General features: G+C 57.4%; 1 protein-coding gene across 1 annotated transcript; it reads left to right on the top strand.

Moving 5' to 3' along the window:
* Positions 1–9,236: 9,236 nt before the first annotated feature.
* LOC311445970 (uncharacterized protein) lies at positions 9,237–10,717 on the top strand. The gene is made up of 2 exons (XM_084538595.1): positions 9,237–9,280; positions 9,711–10,717. The coding sequence occupies exon 2, from the start codon at positions 9,763–9,765 to the stop codon at positions 10,180–10,182; it is 420 nt and encodes a 139-aa protein (XP_084394721.1). The 5' UTR covers positions 9,237–9,280; positions 9,711–9,762; the 3' UTR covers positions 10,183–10,717.
* Positions 10,718–16,965: the final 6,248 nt, after the last annotated feature.

The following is a 16,965-nucleotide window of genomic DNA, read 5'->3' as shown; positions in this document are numbered from 1 at the left end:
AAGAGCCATTCCTCCTTTCTGCAAGGAAGCTGAAGTTCAGCTGGGATCGCCTCACGCTTGGGGTTAAAAAGCACCAAGCCCTTGTTTCAGTTCAGCAGCCGAAGTGAAACACAGCTCACGCAAGCACCGGGCTGCTCTTGCTGAATCAGAGCTGCTCGCGATGCCGTGCGGCGTGGGTCTCGTAACGGTCTCCAGGAAGCTGCTAGCAGGCCAGGGTAACCTCAGCGGAAGGGAGACAGCCAGCCCCAGGAGGTGGATTTAGTCAGAGCTGTGACCCTTGTGGCTGAACGCAGAGTATTTTCCCTTCCTGCCCGATTCAAAGTACCCGTGCGACATCCTTGTGCTGGAGGTAAAGGGGCCAAGAGGAGCCAGCCCACCCCTCCTCGTCTGGGGACCCCTGGCTGGGAGCTGGTCTCTCAGGGCTAGGGCAAGGCAGGCATCCAGGGCAATGGGACCAGGAGGGGGATGATGTGCTGAAGCGGAGCCTCCTGGTGCCAGCTCAGTGTGGGCTCAGGTGTGAGGAGCCCAAAATAACCGCCACCGCTCTGTGGCACATTGTATAAATTCTCGACTAAATTTAAAAGAAAGCACACGCCCAAGTTCCTGCAAGCACTCAGTGAAAGCATGAGCCCTCTTCTTGAAAGCCACGCTCAGAGCCAGCGCTGACACTTGATTAGGGCCTGCTAAAAATAGCTCTTTGCGTAGGTGGAAGGAGAGCTCATAAGCACAAACACAGGAGGACTGGCAGACACAGGGCTTTGGGGCTGGGGCACCAGGTGAGCCATGGCACGAGGTGTGGGACAAGGGGCTGCAGCTGCACCAGGAGCATGGAGGAGCCTGCACCAGCCATTCTGCCTCCCGGCTGCGCAGGGCAGTGCTGGAGGGGTCCAGTGTCTGCTTGCCACGCCATGTGCAACCCCATGAACGAATGCCCCCGTCATTCTTCATGCATAAAGCTCCAGCAGAGCTTTGAGCACCGCCCTTGGCCTCCTTGAGGGAGACAAGGCCACCAGTGGGTCCTGAGCAGGGGCTGTTCCCAGGGTCCATCGTGGGGGTGAAAAACCCACAACAATTCCCTGGTGGGGAGCAAAGCAAGCATCTTTCATCCCAACTTCCTCGAAACCTCATGGGTGCTGTGGCTCTGGGTCTCTCACCACAGCCCCCAAGGAGCAGCGTGCAGGAAGCAGCCCATGAGGTGTGACTGGAGAAGAACTGGGTGCAATGGGGCTGTGACCCACCATGGAGCCCACCAAAGGGCTTTGTGTACCAATGGTCCGGCCCGTCACCTCAGGAAGCCCGTGATGAGCACAGCCAGCACCTGTAGGATGTCCCGCCATGGGAGGGGAAAACAAACCTGGGGTGGAGAGGAGGAGGCATCACCAAAGCCTCCGGCTGCCACGTCTTGTTTTGCAGCACTTCCAGGCTGCTGCGTGCCACCCACGCACCCAGGCAGCCCCAGCACCCATGGACGGCAGCTGGCACACCCAAAACAGCACAGCAGAGCACGGCATGGCACCCTATGGCCTCGGGGCCAAGCACCCACACCCTGTCCCACAGGGGATCACACAGACCAAAGGTCCTGGAGACCTCTGCACCCTGGGCAGCTCCCGCTTTTATTGCAGTCCTTCCATAATTTTGCTCTGCACATCTGCATTAGATCCATACTTTTCCTCACCAGATCTGTGTTTTTCCCCACTAAAGCCACACTTTTCCTCAGCACGCCCACATTTAGCCCCGTAAAGCTGTGTTTTGCCACCACAGAGCTGACTTTTACCTCAGCAAACCGGCGGCGCACCCATGCCACCGCTTCCCCTTTGGGCAGACTGCTCCTGCTATGTGAGAACATGGCGCCTTCCCTCCCCATCCCCGCCTGCCTTCCCCCTGCCCTGTTTGAGGCAGCAATGGTGAATTTAGCAACAAACGCCATGGCGGGAGGCCTCGATGCCTGGCAGCCCCATCCCCGCTGCCATTGCCCTCGCCACTGGCTTGCGGCGCCATCTTGGCTCCCCTCAGCCGCCCACAGCCGCCATCTGGCGAGGCCGCTGGGCCCCCTCTCGCCGCCTCGCCATCGCCAGCACTTTGAAATTGACTTTTTTGTGTTTGTGACAAGCTGCCGGCGGCAAACACACCGCCTCGGAAACACTGTGTGGGCGGCGGACGGCTCCCCTCCCCGCTTCTGTCTTTCTGGCTGCCCGGCCGGCAGGCAGGCATGCACGCTCACCGGGGTGGCCGTGATGGCCTCTCATGGGTCTGGGCAGCAAGAGCAAGAACAAAACCACCTTTTTTTGGCGCCAAGATATTTATCTAACTCTTCTTTAGACAGCCCCAGCCTGCACCTCACTGGGGTGGCTGGTGCTGCCCGCACTGCTGCTGCAGCCCTCAGCAGCACTGCCCTCCTCAACAGCCCAAGAAACACTGTGAAGGTCACACCACTTTTTTTTTTTTTTTTTTTTTTTTTTAGTGAAAGAAAGAGAAAACGTGCTGGTTTGCACTTTGGGGAGCAATGAGAGGCCCTGAGATGTGGTGTGGTGTTCAGCTGCCACAGCCAAGTGTACTCCAGGCCCTGAAGGCGACAGGCAAGGGCTGTGCTCATGCACGGCTCCAGCTCCATCTTGCTGCCTCTGTCACCCAGGCTGGCTGCAGCCATGCAGCACAGGGGGACGCTTTGCAGGACACCCACAGCCCCTTGGCCTCCTCCTGAAACATGGAGATGTTGGAGAAAATTGGGGAAAAAAATAAACACCACTTTTTTTCTCATTACACATCACAATGCCACACCTCCAACTCTTCCATGTGCTAACTAAAAAAGGCAATTAATCTCCTGAAGGAATTGGGTTTATTGCCACCTCCTGCTATCTCAAGGTGCTTGGGCAGCCCCCCAGTACCGGATCCCAGCCCACCATGGACCCCAAGCTCTCTGCAGCCCCAGGGGCTGCTTTGGTTTCCGGCCCTGCTCTGGGAGCAACCCAAATGACAGGCGCCATGGCCAGCAGCAGAGGCCCTTCAACGCCATCCCCTCGGCACTAAAAATAGACCAGAGCGGTTAAAAAAAAAAAAAAAATCAAAAAACAACAACCACACAAAACCAGAGAACAATAAAAAAAAAAAAAAAATGGTCTGCTTGACCATCAAAGAGAAAGCATTCGGTTGGAGGCAGAAGCGCCTGCGAGGAGAACTTTCAGGTTATATTTTTCTCTTTCTGCAGCAGGCAAGCCTGTTTTTTTTTTTTTTTTTTTTTTTTTTTTCTGAAAGAGGTGGAAATGCATCACGGCTGCCAGCCTTGGGCTGAGGCATCTCCACTCCTGCCCCATTTGTGGGCTTGGTGGGGCTGGAAAGGCAGCGGTGCTCTCTCAGGTCAGAACAAACGACTTAATTTTCCTTTCGAGCTGTCTACCCGTTGGTTTCCTATTTGTACAGAAAGAGGCAGCGCCTGTGGGCTGAGCTCCCCCCCACCACTCATCCAAAAACTCAGCAGCTCATCGCGTGGCCCCTGCCCGGCCCTGGGGTCCAGCATCGTCCCGGGGCTCCGGCCCTCAAACCTCATCCAGGAGCCAGGCACAGCCCCACCAACTGCAAAAACAAAAGCTCAATTTCTGCGTAATCTAAATGAGGACATTTGTCACGAGCAGCCCCTGGTAGTGCATTAAAAACACCGCTCTGCTCACAGAGGTGTGTTTTTTTTCAGACGTCAGCATCAAAACGGCAGTGGAAAATGGGGTGCGTTTTGAAGCTGTTGTATGAGGAATGTTTGAGCACAGAGCTCAGACCATGTACATGAGGCGTTGTGCAGGGACTTCTTCAGCTGGTGCCGATGCAGAGAATTATTGGAAACTTTTCGGTGACACCTAAAGCTGAATTCACGCTGTCTGCCGCTGAAAGCAGCCCTTGGTCATGTTCGCTCACCGCAGAGACATTTATAACAATCGAAGACACTTAAAAGACTTTATTTAACAACAACGAACATACACGAAAGGTGCATTTGACCCCACTGCCCCCCAAAAAAAATGAATAATTGCAGCAGGAAGAAAAAAGGGTTGGGCAAGAGTGCGATAAAATGACCTGAAGCCTAAGCAAAGCCTGGAATCCCCAACAGTGTCCGTGACACAAATTTTAATCGTTTGGGATTTTATGGTGCTGCATTTTGGGCAGCTTCTCCTTGTTTTGGGACTCCTCCATGATCCCCACAGTTTCCCAATCCCGTTCAGAGGAGGGCTGTACAACGTTATCGGCACGGCCACGGCATCGGCCACAGCGGTCCGGGAGGTGCAGGGTTTGGTTAAAGGCTGCCACGAAGTCCTGCACACACACTTTTGGTAGCTTTTAGCAGCCGGTCCGAGCTAATCTGGCTCTTCTAAACCTTGCCCTGCAGTTTTTGATGTGGTTCGTTAGCCAGTAAAATTACCGTGTGCCTTGAAACGCAGTACAGCGTCCCCAAAACATGGCAGGACTTTTTCAGCTCCCGTTTCATTTCCCAGCGCCCAGCAACGCATCTGCAAAATCGCGCCGTTTCGTCTGTCTTCATTTCTGCCACAATTGTTTTAATATTAATTACGGAGGAGTTATCTTTTTATGTTACTGCTAACTAGCAGGGTCTCAGGGCTTGGAAACCGTGGCCTGGAAGGCAGGTAGCTATCGAGAGAGCCGGCTCGTTTAGCTGATGGTTATTTTCCCCTGCAGCACCACGAGCCGTGCTGGGAGGGTGGGTTTAGCACAGAGCCCCCATCCCCGTGGGCAGCAGCCGAGGGCACAAGGCTCCTCCTGCACCCTGGGTCCATGTGGTGCATCGCACCAGAGCCAAAAACAGGGCACTTTTTGGGGGAAAAAGCATGGGTGTGAAACTGCACACATTCAGAGCAGAGGAGGAGATCTTGGATCCGGAGTTTTCCTTCTCTGCTTTTTATGAAGAGGAAGAAAAAGAAAAATAAAAAAAGTGCAAATGCCCACCTGTCCTTTCTCGTGCCAACAATATAAGGGGATAAGAGAAGCGGGGAGGTCTGAGCAGCACAGCCTTTCCAAACTTCTCGCCGAGCCACACCGAGGTCACGGCTGCAACCCCGCGACCCCTGAGCAGCCCGGGCTGGGGCAAGGGAGAAATATGGAGAGGAGCAAACCCGGAGCTATCAGAGTGCAGCAGCCAAGGGTCAGCATTTGCAGAGGTGGCAGGACCACAGCTGCCCGCAGTGAGGTGTCCCCAGCACAACCATGGTGCTGCGGCCAAGGGCTGCTCTCATATGGCTGGGGATCTTTGGCGAGCACCGGTCCTTGCATGGCAGCAGGTTTTCCACCTTCTCCTTCGCTTTCCAGCCACAGACACTGTGTTCTCCAGCCACAGCAGCTCTTCTGGGCCTGGAAGCAAGTAAAACAGAGGAAAATAACTCGCTCCCCTTCATAAATGTGCTCGTCGAGCTGTGAGATGCTGGAGCTGCTCCTCGCTCCTCTTTTGGCCCTGTGCAGGAGGGGATGCGGACAAAGCCTCGCCTCGTGCTCCGGCTCCATTCAGAGAGGGAGCAATTAGGAAACGCACTTTTTTTGGTGGCGGGGATGGAAATGAAGGCCTTCTGCTTGCTGAACCAGACCCCTTCGCACCGAGGGGAGCAGCGAGCAGCTCCAAGCTGAGCACGGGCACCAGAGGATGCTCAGCAGCTCCCGTGGCCGGGCACCCCCGGGCATCCCCCCCGCACTCCTCGCCGCCTGCGAGCTTTCTCATTTTCGGGCGAGTCGAGAGAGAACCACCGAAACACAGGGGCTGCATTTCTTTTTTTTTTTCTTTCTTTTTTTTTTTTCTTCACTTCTCTTTGCCGCCCCGTCTCTGTCCAGCGTGTAATGGAAATTTTACCACAGACGGCTTGCGATGAACAAACAGGAAGCCAGCAGAAAGTGTGGCAATTCGCTGTAGCCCGGCTCAACTCCTCCGAGCGCCGAGGAAGGCCATAAAAGCCGGCGTGGGGGCGGCTGGGGGGGGGACAGAGCACACACGGAGGGGCCGGGAGCCGCGGGGTGGCAGGTAAGGCAGCAGTGCCCTCGCCTTCTCCTCCTGCCTCCTGCCGCGGGGATTTCTCCTCGTTCCTGCCCATCCTCGCTGCATTTTTCTGCTCAGCTCCTTCTTGCGATGGGGTTTGCTGGGGGGGCTCTGCTGCTCCGTGGCCGCTCTGTCCCACACGTCCCCGAACTTAACCTTGCTGCTGGAAATTAATTCCATTTGGCTTTTTTTTTTTTTTTTTTCCCCCAAACCCGTATTGCAAAGCTTTGAAAAGCCCCAAAACTTCGACGGCGGGTTTGGAAGAGAGGCAATCGAGCAGGTGAAGCTGTGCTGTGGCTCTGCAGTCCCCTTGGCTGCTGCCCGAAAGGGTTTTTCCTTTCCCCAGCCCCAGGCACAGCCGGACTCACGGCACCGCAGCAGCGGGTCCTGGCGTGGGGGGTGATGAAGATTCATCTGGCCCCATCCATGCACAGAGCACGGGAACATTTTGGGGCCCAAAGGGAGCGAGAAATCCAGAAAGGGACTGAAAATCGATCACTAATTCCTTTCTGCCTTTTCTGGCAGCTTCCAAGCCCTGCTCAGGCTTTACATTAAGGCCGTCGGTGCCGAAACTTGAAAAATCCTTCCCTTGGATTTTGCTGTTAGCTCATTTTTATTTTTATTTTTTTAATTGTCGGGCTTTTAACACTCGTTTTCCCATGGTTATGGCAAGCTGCTCTCTCGTGGCTTCCCTTCCCCGGAGCAGCAGTTGGAAGCACCCCGTTGCATTGGGAAGCTGAAGCTGGGACGCGGATTTGGGGTCACGGAGCAGCGAGACCCGGGGCAGGCCCTGCAGGAGCTCGCTCTGAGGCTCCCCGAGCTCCCTCGGAGCTGCTCCAGGAGGGCACGGGCCAAGAAACCTTTCCTCCCTGCTCCTGTGGAGGCAAACCCAAATTTTTTTGGCAAACCCGGGCTTCTCGGGATCCGGAGGTGCCGCAGAGCTTTGGGCTGAGCGGGGATTTCGGTCCCCGAGCGCTGAGCCAGGAGCTGAGAGAAAATTTGGGGAGCACGGTGGGGACGTGGACATTTGGGAAGGGGACAAATCCTGCAGGGCCTGGGGCTGGGCATGGATGGATGGAGGCAGGGCAGAGCCGAGGGGCTGATTCTCTGCTTTTTTCCCCCAAAAGCTTGGTGGGACTGGGTAGGTGCAGGGCGCGGGGTGTGGGGCCGCGGCTGCCCAAGCGAGGGGCACCTCGAGGACTGTCTAACCTGAGAATGGTGAAAGATGAGGGTCAATCTCAGGTTCGTCAGCCCATGAGACGCCTTCTCCAGAGCGGGACGGGCAGCGCCGGCCCCGCGGCCGCCCCTCGTGCAGGGGGGAGATGTGGAAACGCGACGGGGAGGGGAAAAACACCAGGGATATTCTCACCAAAATGAGTTTTTCTCACTCTTTGTGGAGTGGGGACGGGGAAAGGATTCGTTTTGGGGCAGGTGAGGCTCAGCACGTCCCAGCCGTGCCTCGGGAGAAGCTGCTGGAAGCTCGGCCACGCTTTGGTGCTCGCGCTGGCGGCTCCGGGTGCCAACAGCGCCTAATTGGGACCCCCCCGACCCTCACCACGGGCTGCGAGCCCCCGAGCGGAGCTGCGGGGTGGATTTGGAGGCTCTGGAAGCATCAGCACACGTCGCTCCCCGCAGCCCTGACGAGAGGAAGACGGGTAACGAGTCCCCAGGCACCGCCGGGGGCTGAGCGTGTCAGCGATTTACGGGGGGAGCAGCCAAAAAAAAAGAAAAGAAGGGGGTTGTTTTTTAAAAAATTTTCCACCCCGAGTCGCTAAATACAACAAAAAAAGCACAAGATGCACTCCCGGCCCCGCTGTCTTTCCTGAAATTTAGTGACTAATCCGAAAGCAAACGGGCAAGGAGGGAAATGTCCCCGTGCGGTGCCAGCCCGGTGTTGGGCACGGGGAGATGGGGACGGACGCCCCGAGCCGCCTGTCCCCAGGGGCCGTGCAGCCTCAGCCCTCGTGCCTGCCCACGGGATTAATCCCCACGGGCAGAGCAGCCCCAAAAGTGCTGAAAATCCCCCCAAAACAGCAAATTTCCAGCACCCATGAGAGGCCGGAGCTGCGGCTGCTCCAGCAGGGAGCCCGGCTCTGCCCCTCTGCCCCCACAGCCGCAGGTATTTGGGGTCTGGGGGTGTCCCGGGAGCAGCAGAGGGTCCGGGATGACCGCGGGCGGTACCGCCAGGATGGGTCCCGAGGCACGAGGCAGCACCCATTGGCTGCACCCAGCCCAATTTTGGTGCGAGAACCAACAATTTCGGCGTTTTGGGGTGATTTCGGTGAAGGCCCTCGCACCACGCCCCAAACACAAAGCGGGTGGGATCCGGGTGCCCCCCCCCAGCCTCTCTGCTGTTATTTGGCAGCTGTGGGGTGCGGGGACCCCCCCCGCTGCCCTCCCCAAACCCCTTTCGCCCAGCACCGCGGGGCGATGCCAAAAGGAGCCGGGGGGGCAGCGGGAATGGGGGGGGGGCCTGGTGGGGGCAGCGGGGTTTGGGGACGCTCGGTGGGATCCGAAATGGGGCCTGGGGCAGGGCAGGGTGGGGTTAAGGGGGGGGCTCCCCTCACCCCCCCCAATACACCCCCCCCATAACCCCCCCATGCACTCACCCCCACAGGGACCCCACCCAACACCCTCACCCCCCCTTGTGTCCCCACGGACCACCCCCAGCCCCCCCCAACACCCCCCACCCTTTCCCCCCCCAACCCCCCCTTTTACCCCCTTTACCCCCCAACACCCCCATACACCCCCCATTTGCCCCCCCACTCCCCTCTTCACCCCCCAACCCCCCCAAGACCCCCCCCACCCTCCCCAATTCCCCCCCACCCCCCCATACACCCCCCTTCCCCCCCCCAAACCCCCTCAAACCCCCTTCCCCCCCCCAAACCCCCCATATACCCCCCTTGTGTCCCCCCCCAGGCCCACCCCACGCCCCCCCACTATCCCCATTCCCCCCCCCACCCCCAATTCCCCCTCCCCACCCCCCAATAACCCCCCCCCTCCCCATTACCCCCCCCAGATCCCATCCCCGTGCCCCCCCCCCCCGGGGCCGTTCAGCACCGCGGACAGCTCCCCCCCACCCCCCCCCAGCTTCCCCTTCCCCTCCCCATCACGTGTTTGGGATTTTTTTTTTTGGGGGGGGGGGCACCGCCCCGGTTATAGCGCGGTCACGCGCCCGCCCCTATAAAACGCGGGGCGGGGGGCGCGGCACCGGCACCGGCACCGGGAACGGGAGCGGGTCCGGGAGCGGCGGCGGCAGCGGTGAGCGGGGTGGGGGGGGCACCGGGACCGGCACCGGGCATCCCCCCCCCCCCCTTTAGAGGCTGCCCCGGGAGTGCAGGGGATGGGACGGGATGGGAAGGGGGGGTCCCAAACCCCGGAGCGCGGTTTTGGGTTTTTTGGGGGGGGTCCCGGTCCCGTGTCCCGGTTGGGGACGTCCCGGGGGGGTCCCGCTCCTCGGGTATGGGAAGGGAATTTGGGGAAGGGGGGGGGGGCTCCATCCTCACCAAGGCGCTGCCCCAAGTCCTGGGGGGGGTCCTGGGTTGTTTGTTTTTTTTTGGGGGGGGGTCCTCGTGGGGAGCAGGGGTCCCCCCCCCACACCTCTCCGTGCTGCGGAGCCCGTGGGGAGCCCCCTGACGCTTGTGGGGAAACTCGGGGGGTCTGGGGGCGGGGGGGGGGTCCTTTTTTACAGGCATCCGGACCCCCCCTTGCCCCCCACCCGCCACCCTCCTGGAGCACCCACCATGCTGCGGCTCAGGATGATTTCGGCTGCCTCCGTCCTCGTCCTGCTCTTCCTGCCCTCGGAGACCTGCTCGCCCCTGCAGTGGCCCCCCCCCAGGCTGCCCGGAGCCCCCCAACCCAACTGGGAAACGTGGCCGGGACCCCCGAGACCAAACCCTCTACCCGTCGGCAACCCCCAACCCCACGGACAACCCCGGAGAGGAATTGGGGGGGGGGGGAAATCTCCGACCACCACGGCCCCCCCCCCCCCCCTGCCCCGCGACCCCCGGGGGCTGCAGGCGGGCAAGAGGCGAGAGGGGAAACCCAACTCCCTGGACCTCACCTTCCACCTCCTGCGCGAGTTCCTGGAGATGTCCCGCGAGGAGAGACTGGCCCAGAAGGCGCTGAGCAATAAGCTGCTGCTGCAGAGTATAGGGAAGTGATTTGGGGGGGGGGGGTGAAGGGGATATCCCCCCCCCCCTTGACCGAAAAGAGCGCCCAAGGGTGGCTGCGGTGGAGCGGAGAGGGGAAGATGCTGCCCGGCCGGGGGCTGGACCCCCCCCTCCCCGGTCGTGTCCCGTGTGGTTGTGCATTAAAATCGCCCTCGCACCCGCCCCGTTGCCGTGCCCTCGTGTTCCCCCAGCCCATTTTTTTGTGGGGGGGTCCCTGGGTCTGAGCCCTATGGGGCCGGGTTGAAGCATCCCATCTGTCTGCACACTGGGGGGGGTCAGGAGACCCCTTAAAATGCCCCCCCCGCACCTCTCCGGCCACTTGGCAGCCAGGGTTTGGGGACGGTGACCCCGCACCAGCTGCGGGTACCGGGGCGTTCGCTGCCCTCCTGGATCTGCTCGGGCCCTGCAGCCCCAAAAGTGGTGCTCCCGGACCCCCTGTGCGCTCTGCTGTCACCACAGCTCCCAAATTCCACCCAGAAAGATGGAAAAAAACAAACAAACAAAAAAAAAATGTGCAGCGTTGGCACCTGGCAGGTGTTGAAGGAGGGCTCTGGGGGTGGAAACGGGAGCGCAGCCGGGCCGGGGGCTGCGTCCTCCTGCCCTGTGCCCTGGTGCTGCTGCTGCGATCGATCCCATGGGAGGAGGAACGGGGAGCCCGGGGGGGCTGCAGCAGGGTCGGGGCTGCCCCTGGGTGCACCCCGAGGCCGGGTCCTGCCCCAGGTAGATTTGGGGAGTCTGGTGGTGATGCTCAGCGTGTGCGTCCTCCGGCCAGCAAGCCCAGAGGGTTTTGGGGTGATTGGGGCAGCCCGGAGCTGCAGCGTGGGGCGGACACACACGTGCACAAGAGTGCACACGCGTGTGCACACAGAGCTGCCATCAGCTCGCCACGAGGAGTGTGCTCAGGCTGGAGGCTACGTTCGCGCCGGACACCTTGCTCTGCTGATGCGCCCTGGGCTGCCTTTTTTTCCCCCCCCTAAAAGTACTTTTTCTCCCATTAACGAGAAAAGGTAAGGAATCCATCCAAGCAGTAATTAGCTCAAGGAAAAGGGAGGAACGGGTCGTTAAAACAGAGGCAGTGACGCAGCCTGAGGCGGGCGGCACAGCTGGGGAGCGCTGGTAACCCGCTCCGGAAAGCTGGGGGGGCATCGTGGGACCTGGGTGATGCCCCCCCTGCCTCCAAGGCGCCCCCGTTACTGCAGCCCGGGGGGTGTGCAGCAGCTCTGGGGGTGTTTTTCCTTCTGGGGGCTCAGAAGGGCCGCGCCGTTCAGCATCACGCAGCGGTGGGTCGGGGCAGGGGGAGCTCTGGGGTCCCAGGGACAGCGAGGGAGGGGAGCTGCGTGAAATGAGGACAAATCAAGCTAAAAGTGCAGTTATAGGAGGGCGCAGGCTGCGTGCTGTGCCGGGAGGTGCTCTGAGGAGGAACGTGTGCTTCACTGCAGCAGCTCTGAGTTGGTTTTGTTGTGACCCCAAGCCCGAGGTTCTCACACATCCCCTGGCAGCAGGAGAGGTCTGAGTCCCAAAGCACCACCCACCACGAGTGCCTTAGGACGGTAAAACCCCAACTTTGGATCTTTGGTAGGACAAACCCTTACCCGAGGCGGTTGAGACCCTGCTGCAGCACAAACGGGCTGAGAGCTGAGCAGAGCTGGTAGGAAAGGGGAAACCCGGCACTTCACCACCACTGGGGACAGCAGAACCGATGTCGGTCGAAGGGCACCACGTTGCAGGGTTAAACCGTACGAGACCAACTCAAGGGAACTCACCGGGAACATTTATGGCCCCATGCACCGGGGCTGTGCTACCTCCTCCCGACTTCAGGAATCACAGAAACCTCCCCGGGGCTCTCGGTGACAGACTGAAGCACGCGGGTAAGGAAAGAAGCAGCCCAGGCGTAGTTCTGCATTGAAAACATTTATTTTACAACAGTGGTTTCAGATAACTTAGCAGTCTTTATTTTAGTTTATATTCAGACGTACGATACACAAAACTACCATGCTAGAACATAAAATAATTCCTTCTGCTGGAACTGCGGGTATGTACAGGAGCTCAGTAGTATCGAGTGTTACAATCCACAAGGTTCGGACAGCCACATCTACTTACATACAGTTCAAAGTATGGTCCTTTAGTAACATAACAAAATATATATATGTCTATATTATAATTGCTTCTCAGATGCATTCATACTTCGATTGTGTGTTTTTTTTCTTTTCTTTTTTTTTTGTTTTTTTACAACTTTTTTTTGTTTGTTTTTAAAGACGGGCTCCCCCCACCCCGCCCCGCCCGAGGTGAAGTACAGTGCAAACGCCGAACGCGTTCCCTCCTGCCGTCCTCAGCTCCCTCAGGCTTCGGAAAGAGGCCAGCACAACACCACCCCGTGATGAATTCCTTAGCTCAGGGCCCTGCTCACATGCAAAATTAATATAAACCGCCTTGGATGAGCTGATAACGCAAAGCAAACGACCCACGCCCAGCCCCAAAAAAAAGTGGGAGAAGGTGGGGACGAGCAGAGGAAGGAATGACAGCAACTGGCTCACGTGGCGCACGCCCAAACGAGGACACGGCGAGGCTCTGGGACTTGGCAAGAGGCAGAGTTCATCGACCGCGTGGGACACGGTAAAGATTGTTTTCCCCCTCCCAAGCAGCACAGCTCCCTGCTTTGCCCACCACCTCGTTATTTATACAACAGGATCCTGCCGCTGTGTCACCAGGCACTCAAGCCAGGAGTTGTTTTTCCTGCAGCTGCAAGGAGAAAGCCCAATTCTGGCCACACAAAACTCGCACCGTGTGCTCGTCTGAGAGCTCACAGAAGCACTTGGAGCCAAATTTCACGTGTTACCACCAAAGAAAAACCAGCAGCAAGTGCGAGGTGCACACCTGTTGTATAAATATATGTATGTGCATATACACACACACGGTGCTGCGATCCAAAACCTACAGCGCGGGTTGGGGCCTTGCTTTGTGAGCTCAGAAATCCACTTTGTAGAGTACAACGTGGTGAAAACCAGCATAGGGGAAAAAAAAAAGCTGTTCTGTTCACCTCTAGAGATGAGGGTAGCGAGCATGTTTAAACCACCCCCACGTCCCAGCCCACACAAGCCAAACCTATCCCCTTGCCCTCCTTGCGGCTGCTGGGTTTTATTTTGTTCCCTAAAGAGAAGCCCGAGCAGCAAAGCCCAGCACCAGCCGATCGGGCTGAGGCCAAATTTGAGCAGATCACACTTGGTGGAAGCCGTCACCGCGCACGGAGCACGACCACGGGCACACAGCCACGCTGCTGGCCGCGGGGAAAAGGGAGCAGAGAAGACAACAGCACTCGAGAATGAATGGCCACTTTATAGAAGCGCTTCCTCTGTACACATACATACATATATATAGAGCCACCAGGCATTCCCAGCGTCTACCCCCTTGGAGCAACAAAATCAGCTGTGCACGGAACACGGGTGTTTCGTTTCCAAACGAAGGTTTGTCTTCCACATTTATGGCATTCGACTTGTGCAAACAGAAAACAGACCGACAGCTTCCCCCGTGCGGTTCCTTCGTGTACAGAAAGCCTCGCGGAATGGAACAGGGATTCGACAGGGATTTCCATCTTGCAGAGTCCCACACAGCGCTTAAAACCTCCGAACGCAGCGCGTGGAGCAGACCAGAGTTCTTGCAGGACTCGGACACGGACAGATTTCCTGCCCCTGAGTTAGCTATCAGTCATACTTTCAGGATATTTAAGCAGTTGGTGCAATGGTACGCTACAAACTAGATGATTTCCACGACAATACAGAGAAGCGGCATCAAATGATGAAGCGAGTTAAGTTTATACCGACCTTACGCCACTAACACTTGCGCTGGGGGGTTACGATTCAGTGCTCTGATTCTAAGATTAATGCGTATTTAAACAGCATCCGGAATTATTAACACGAGGCAGGGGCCGCCAAGGGGCAACAGCCTCCCTGACTGCCTTGCGGGGATCTCCTGTTAAATATTATGCCAATATCCAGTTGCATCGGGTAGGGAAAACTGCAGCACAAAGACGTTTCCTAAACTCTCTGGAAACGTCAAGAACACTGAAGGGCACCAGACAGACGAAGGGCACAAACTACTGGAGAGAACGGGGTACCCCTCTGGAGTGCACAGGTTACAGATGCTCTGAGATGTGCCCCCCTCAGAAAAAAAAAAAAAAAGCACGCCAGGGTCCCTCGACACCACGCAGCGTAACTGCCTTAATAAACGGGACAGGACAGGATGGGAGGGCATCTCCCAGCGGGTTCCTGCCCGGGTTATACCTGTAGTGTTTGTAGGCTCTGAGAGGAAAGGGTTTGAAAGCTGCACTCCCCCTTCCCAGGGCACCATCGCGGGATTCGGCGTGGCTCAGCTCGGTGCCAACGCCGCTTCCCGGCGCGGGTGCCTCCGGTCAGACCGCAGGCTGTGCAGGACCCGACTTCCAAGAGCATCACATCGTAATACCACTAGGAGCGCTAATATCTAAAGCAGTTTAAAAATATTACAAATCTAAAAATAAGACTAAAAAGGTACGATGGCTCTAAAACATCACCGCGTGGGATCGGCAGAAATGTACACCATTATCGGACACCACGGGGGCTTACAAAACCAAAAGTTATATACAGATAAATATTTAAGAACTTCCTACGTACATCACCAACAAAACGTTACATGTGAAACTGCTGCAATAACCCTTCAGCAGCTCCAAGCGAGGGCGCAGTCCTCGTACCCCGTATCTGCAGGGAGTGTAGGGAGTCGGGCACCGCCAGCCCCGCACCGCCGACAGCCCCCGGCTGCTGTGCCGTGCTCAGGGCTCTCCTCACTTACCCGAAGCCACGAAGGGCACAACGAAACTCGCAGCAAAGCCAGCAGCCAGCCCTCGACACCCACAGAGTCGGGCTCTGGACGCGCTCCTCCCCGCGAGGAGGAGCCACAAAAGCGCTCGGGAAACGGGCGCTGAGCGGGGGGAGGCCGCGCTCCCGGAGCTGAGGTCTCAGGCAACTCGTAAAACAAAAAACTGCGATGCAACTTCTTAAAAATAACCAAAAAAAAAAAAAATCCAAGCTCAAGCTTTCATTCGGGCGGCAGGCCGAAGAGAGGTGACAGCGCTCGGGTGCAGCTCTGGAAGGAAACATTCTGCACGCAAGCAGTGCCCGCGAAGCTGCTGCTTCAGCTCTGGCAGGGACAACGCAGCGCCAGCGACTTCAGCTCAGAAATGTGCCACAATTAACTATTATTTCCAACACAACTTTGCATTTACTAGGATGAAATTTGGCCACTTGGAGGCGCAACTCCTGCTTGACGCGGGGATGCTCTTGTACCTTACTTCCAACGACAAGAAGAAGTGGGCATTGCCCTACCTAGCTTCTGGTTACACAATTTTAGTCTTAAAGCAGCAACGTTTAAATAACTTTTTTTGTAGAGTTCAGGAGGAAAGACGTTACTATACAATAATATTAAATTCAGAGGTCTGAGGAGGAATATAGGCAAACTAAGACACTTTCAAAAAATATGAATATTTGCCTAAAAAGGCTTTTTCTCCTCAATCCCTGTGACCGGGATCTCAGTGTAGCTTCCCTCAGAGCATCTAGCAGCACTCAGACCAACCCTACACCCACAGAAACAACCAAAAGGAAAGCAAAGCAGCATCTCTCAGCCCAACGCCTCGCTAAACGAGGACCCAAACCGGGCGGTTTCCCCTGGATGTCACCTCTTCCAAGCAGTGCAAAACGCAGATGAAGGCATTGCCTCTATCCTCCCTTAGCCCCACACGTCAGACCTGCTGCCAGCTCGCCCACACGGCTTCCCTGCGCTGCTGCTGCCTCCTCGCACCCCGACACCAACCCCGGCGCACTCGCTCGCTCTCCTGGCCGCTCGCTGCTCCCCATCAGCTTTTTTTTGGGGTGAAAAGAGGTGCCTGGGGGTTAAGGAACAGAAGCACAGTCAAAGCTGTTTGCTACACGTCCCGATGAACGCGTGGAGATGGGAGAAACACACGCAGAGCGCACGGGGAAAACAGCCTTCATCTCGCTCTACCCAGTCAATCGTATCAACTGCGCTCATTTAAAAAGCCAAAAAATCCCCCAGGGCGGTTTTGTTTGTTTAAGCTGACAACATCGCCTGATCCGCGTGGATTACAGGGGCCATTCGAACCAGCAAGTTCTCAGGTGGCCAAGAAGGCCAACAGCATCCTGGCTTGTATCAGAAGCAGTGTGGCCAGCAGGGCTAGGGAGGTGATCGTCCCCCTGTACTCGGCTCTGTGTTCAGTTTTGGGCCCCTCGCTACAAGAAGGACATCGAGGTGCTTGAGCGGGTGCAGAGAAGGGCGACGAAGCTGGTGAGGGGCCTGGAGAACAAGTCCTACGAGGAGCGGCTGAGGGAGCTGGGCTTGTTCAGCCTGGAGAAGAGGAGGCTCAGGGGCGACCTTATCGCTCTTTTTAGGTACCTCAAGGGAGGCTGTAGAGAGGTGGGGGTTGGCCTGTTCTCCCACGTGCCTGGTGACAGGACGAGGGGGAATGGGTTTAAGTTGCGCCAGGGGAGGTTTAGGTTGGATGTTAGGAAGAACTTCTTTACCGAAAGGGTTGTGAGGCATTGGAACAGGCTGCCCAGGGAAGTGGTGGAGTCACCATCCCTGGAAGTCTTTAAAAGACGTTTAGATGTAGAGCTTAGGGCTATGGTTTAGTGGGGACTGCTAGCGTTAGGTCAGAGGTTGGACTCGATGATCTTGAGGTCTCTTCCAACCTAGAAATTCTGTGAAATTCAAGCATAATCCAGGGTGCAA

This window comes from Aythya ferina, assembly GCF_964211825.1.
Source record: "Aythya ferina genome assembly, chromosome: 16".
Taxonomy (NCBI): Eukaryota; Metazoa; Chordata; class Aves; order Anseriformes; family Anatidae; genus Aythya; species Aythya ferina.
This window is presented reverse-complemented; position numbering and strand designations above follow the sequence as displayed.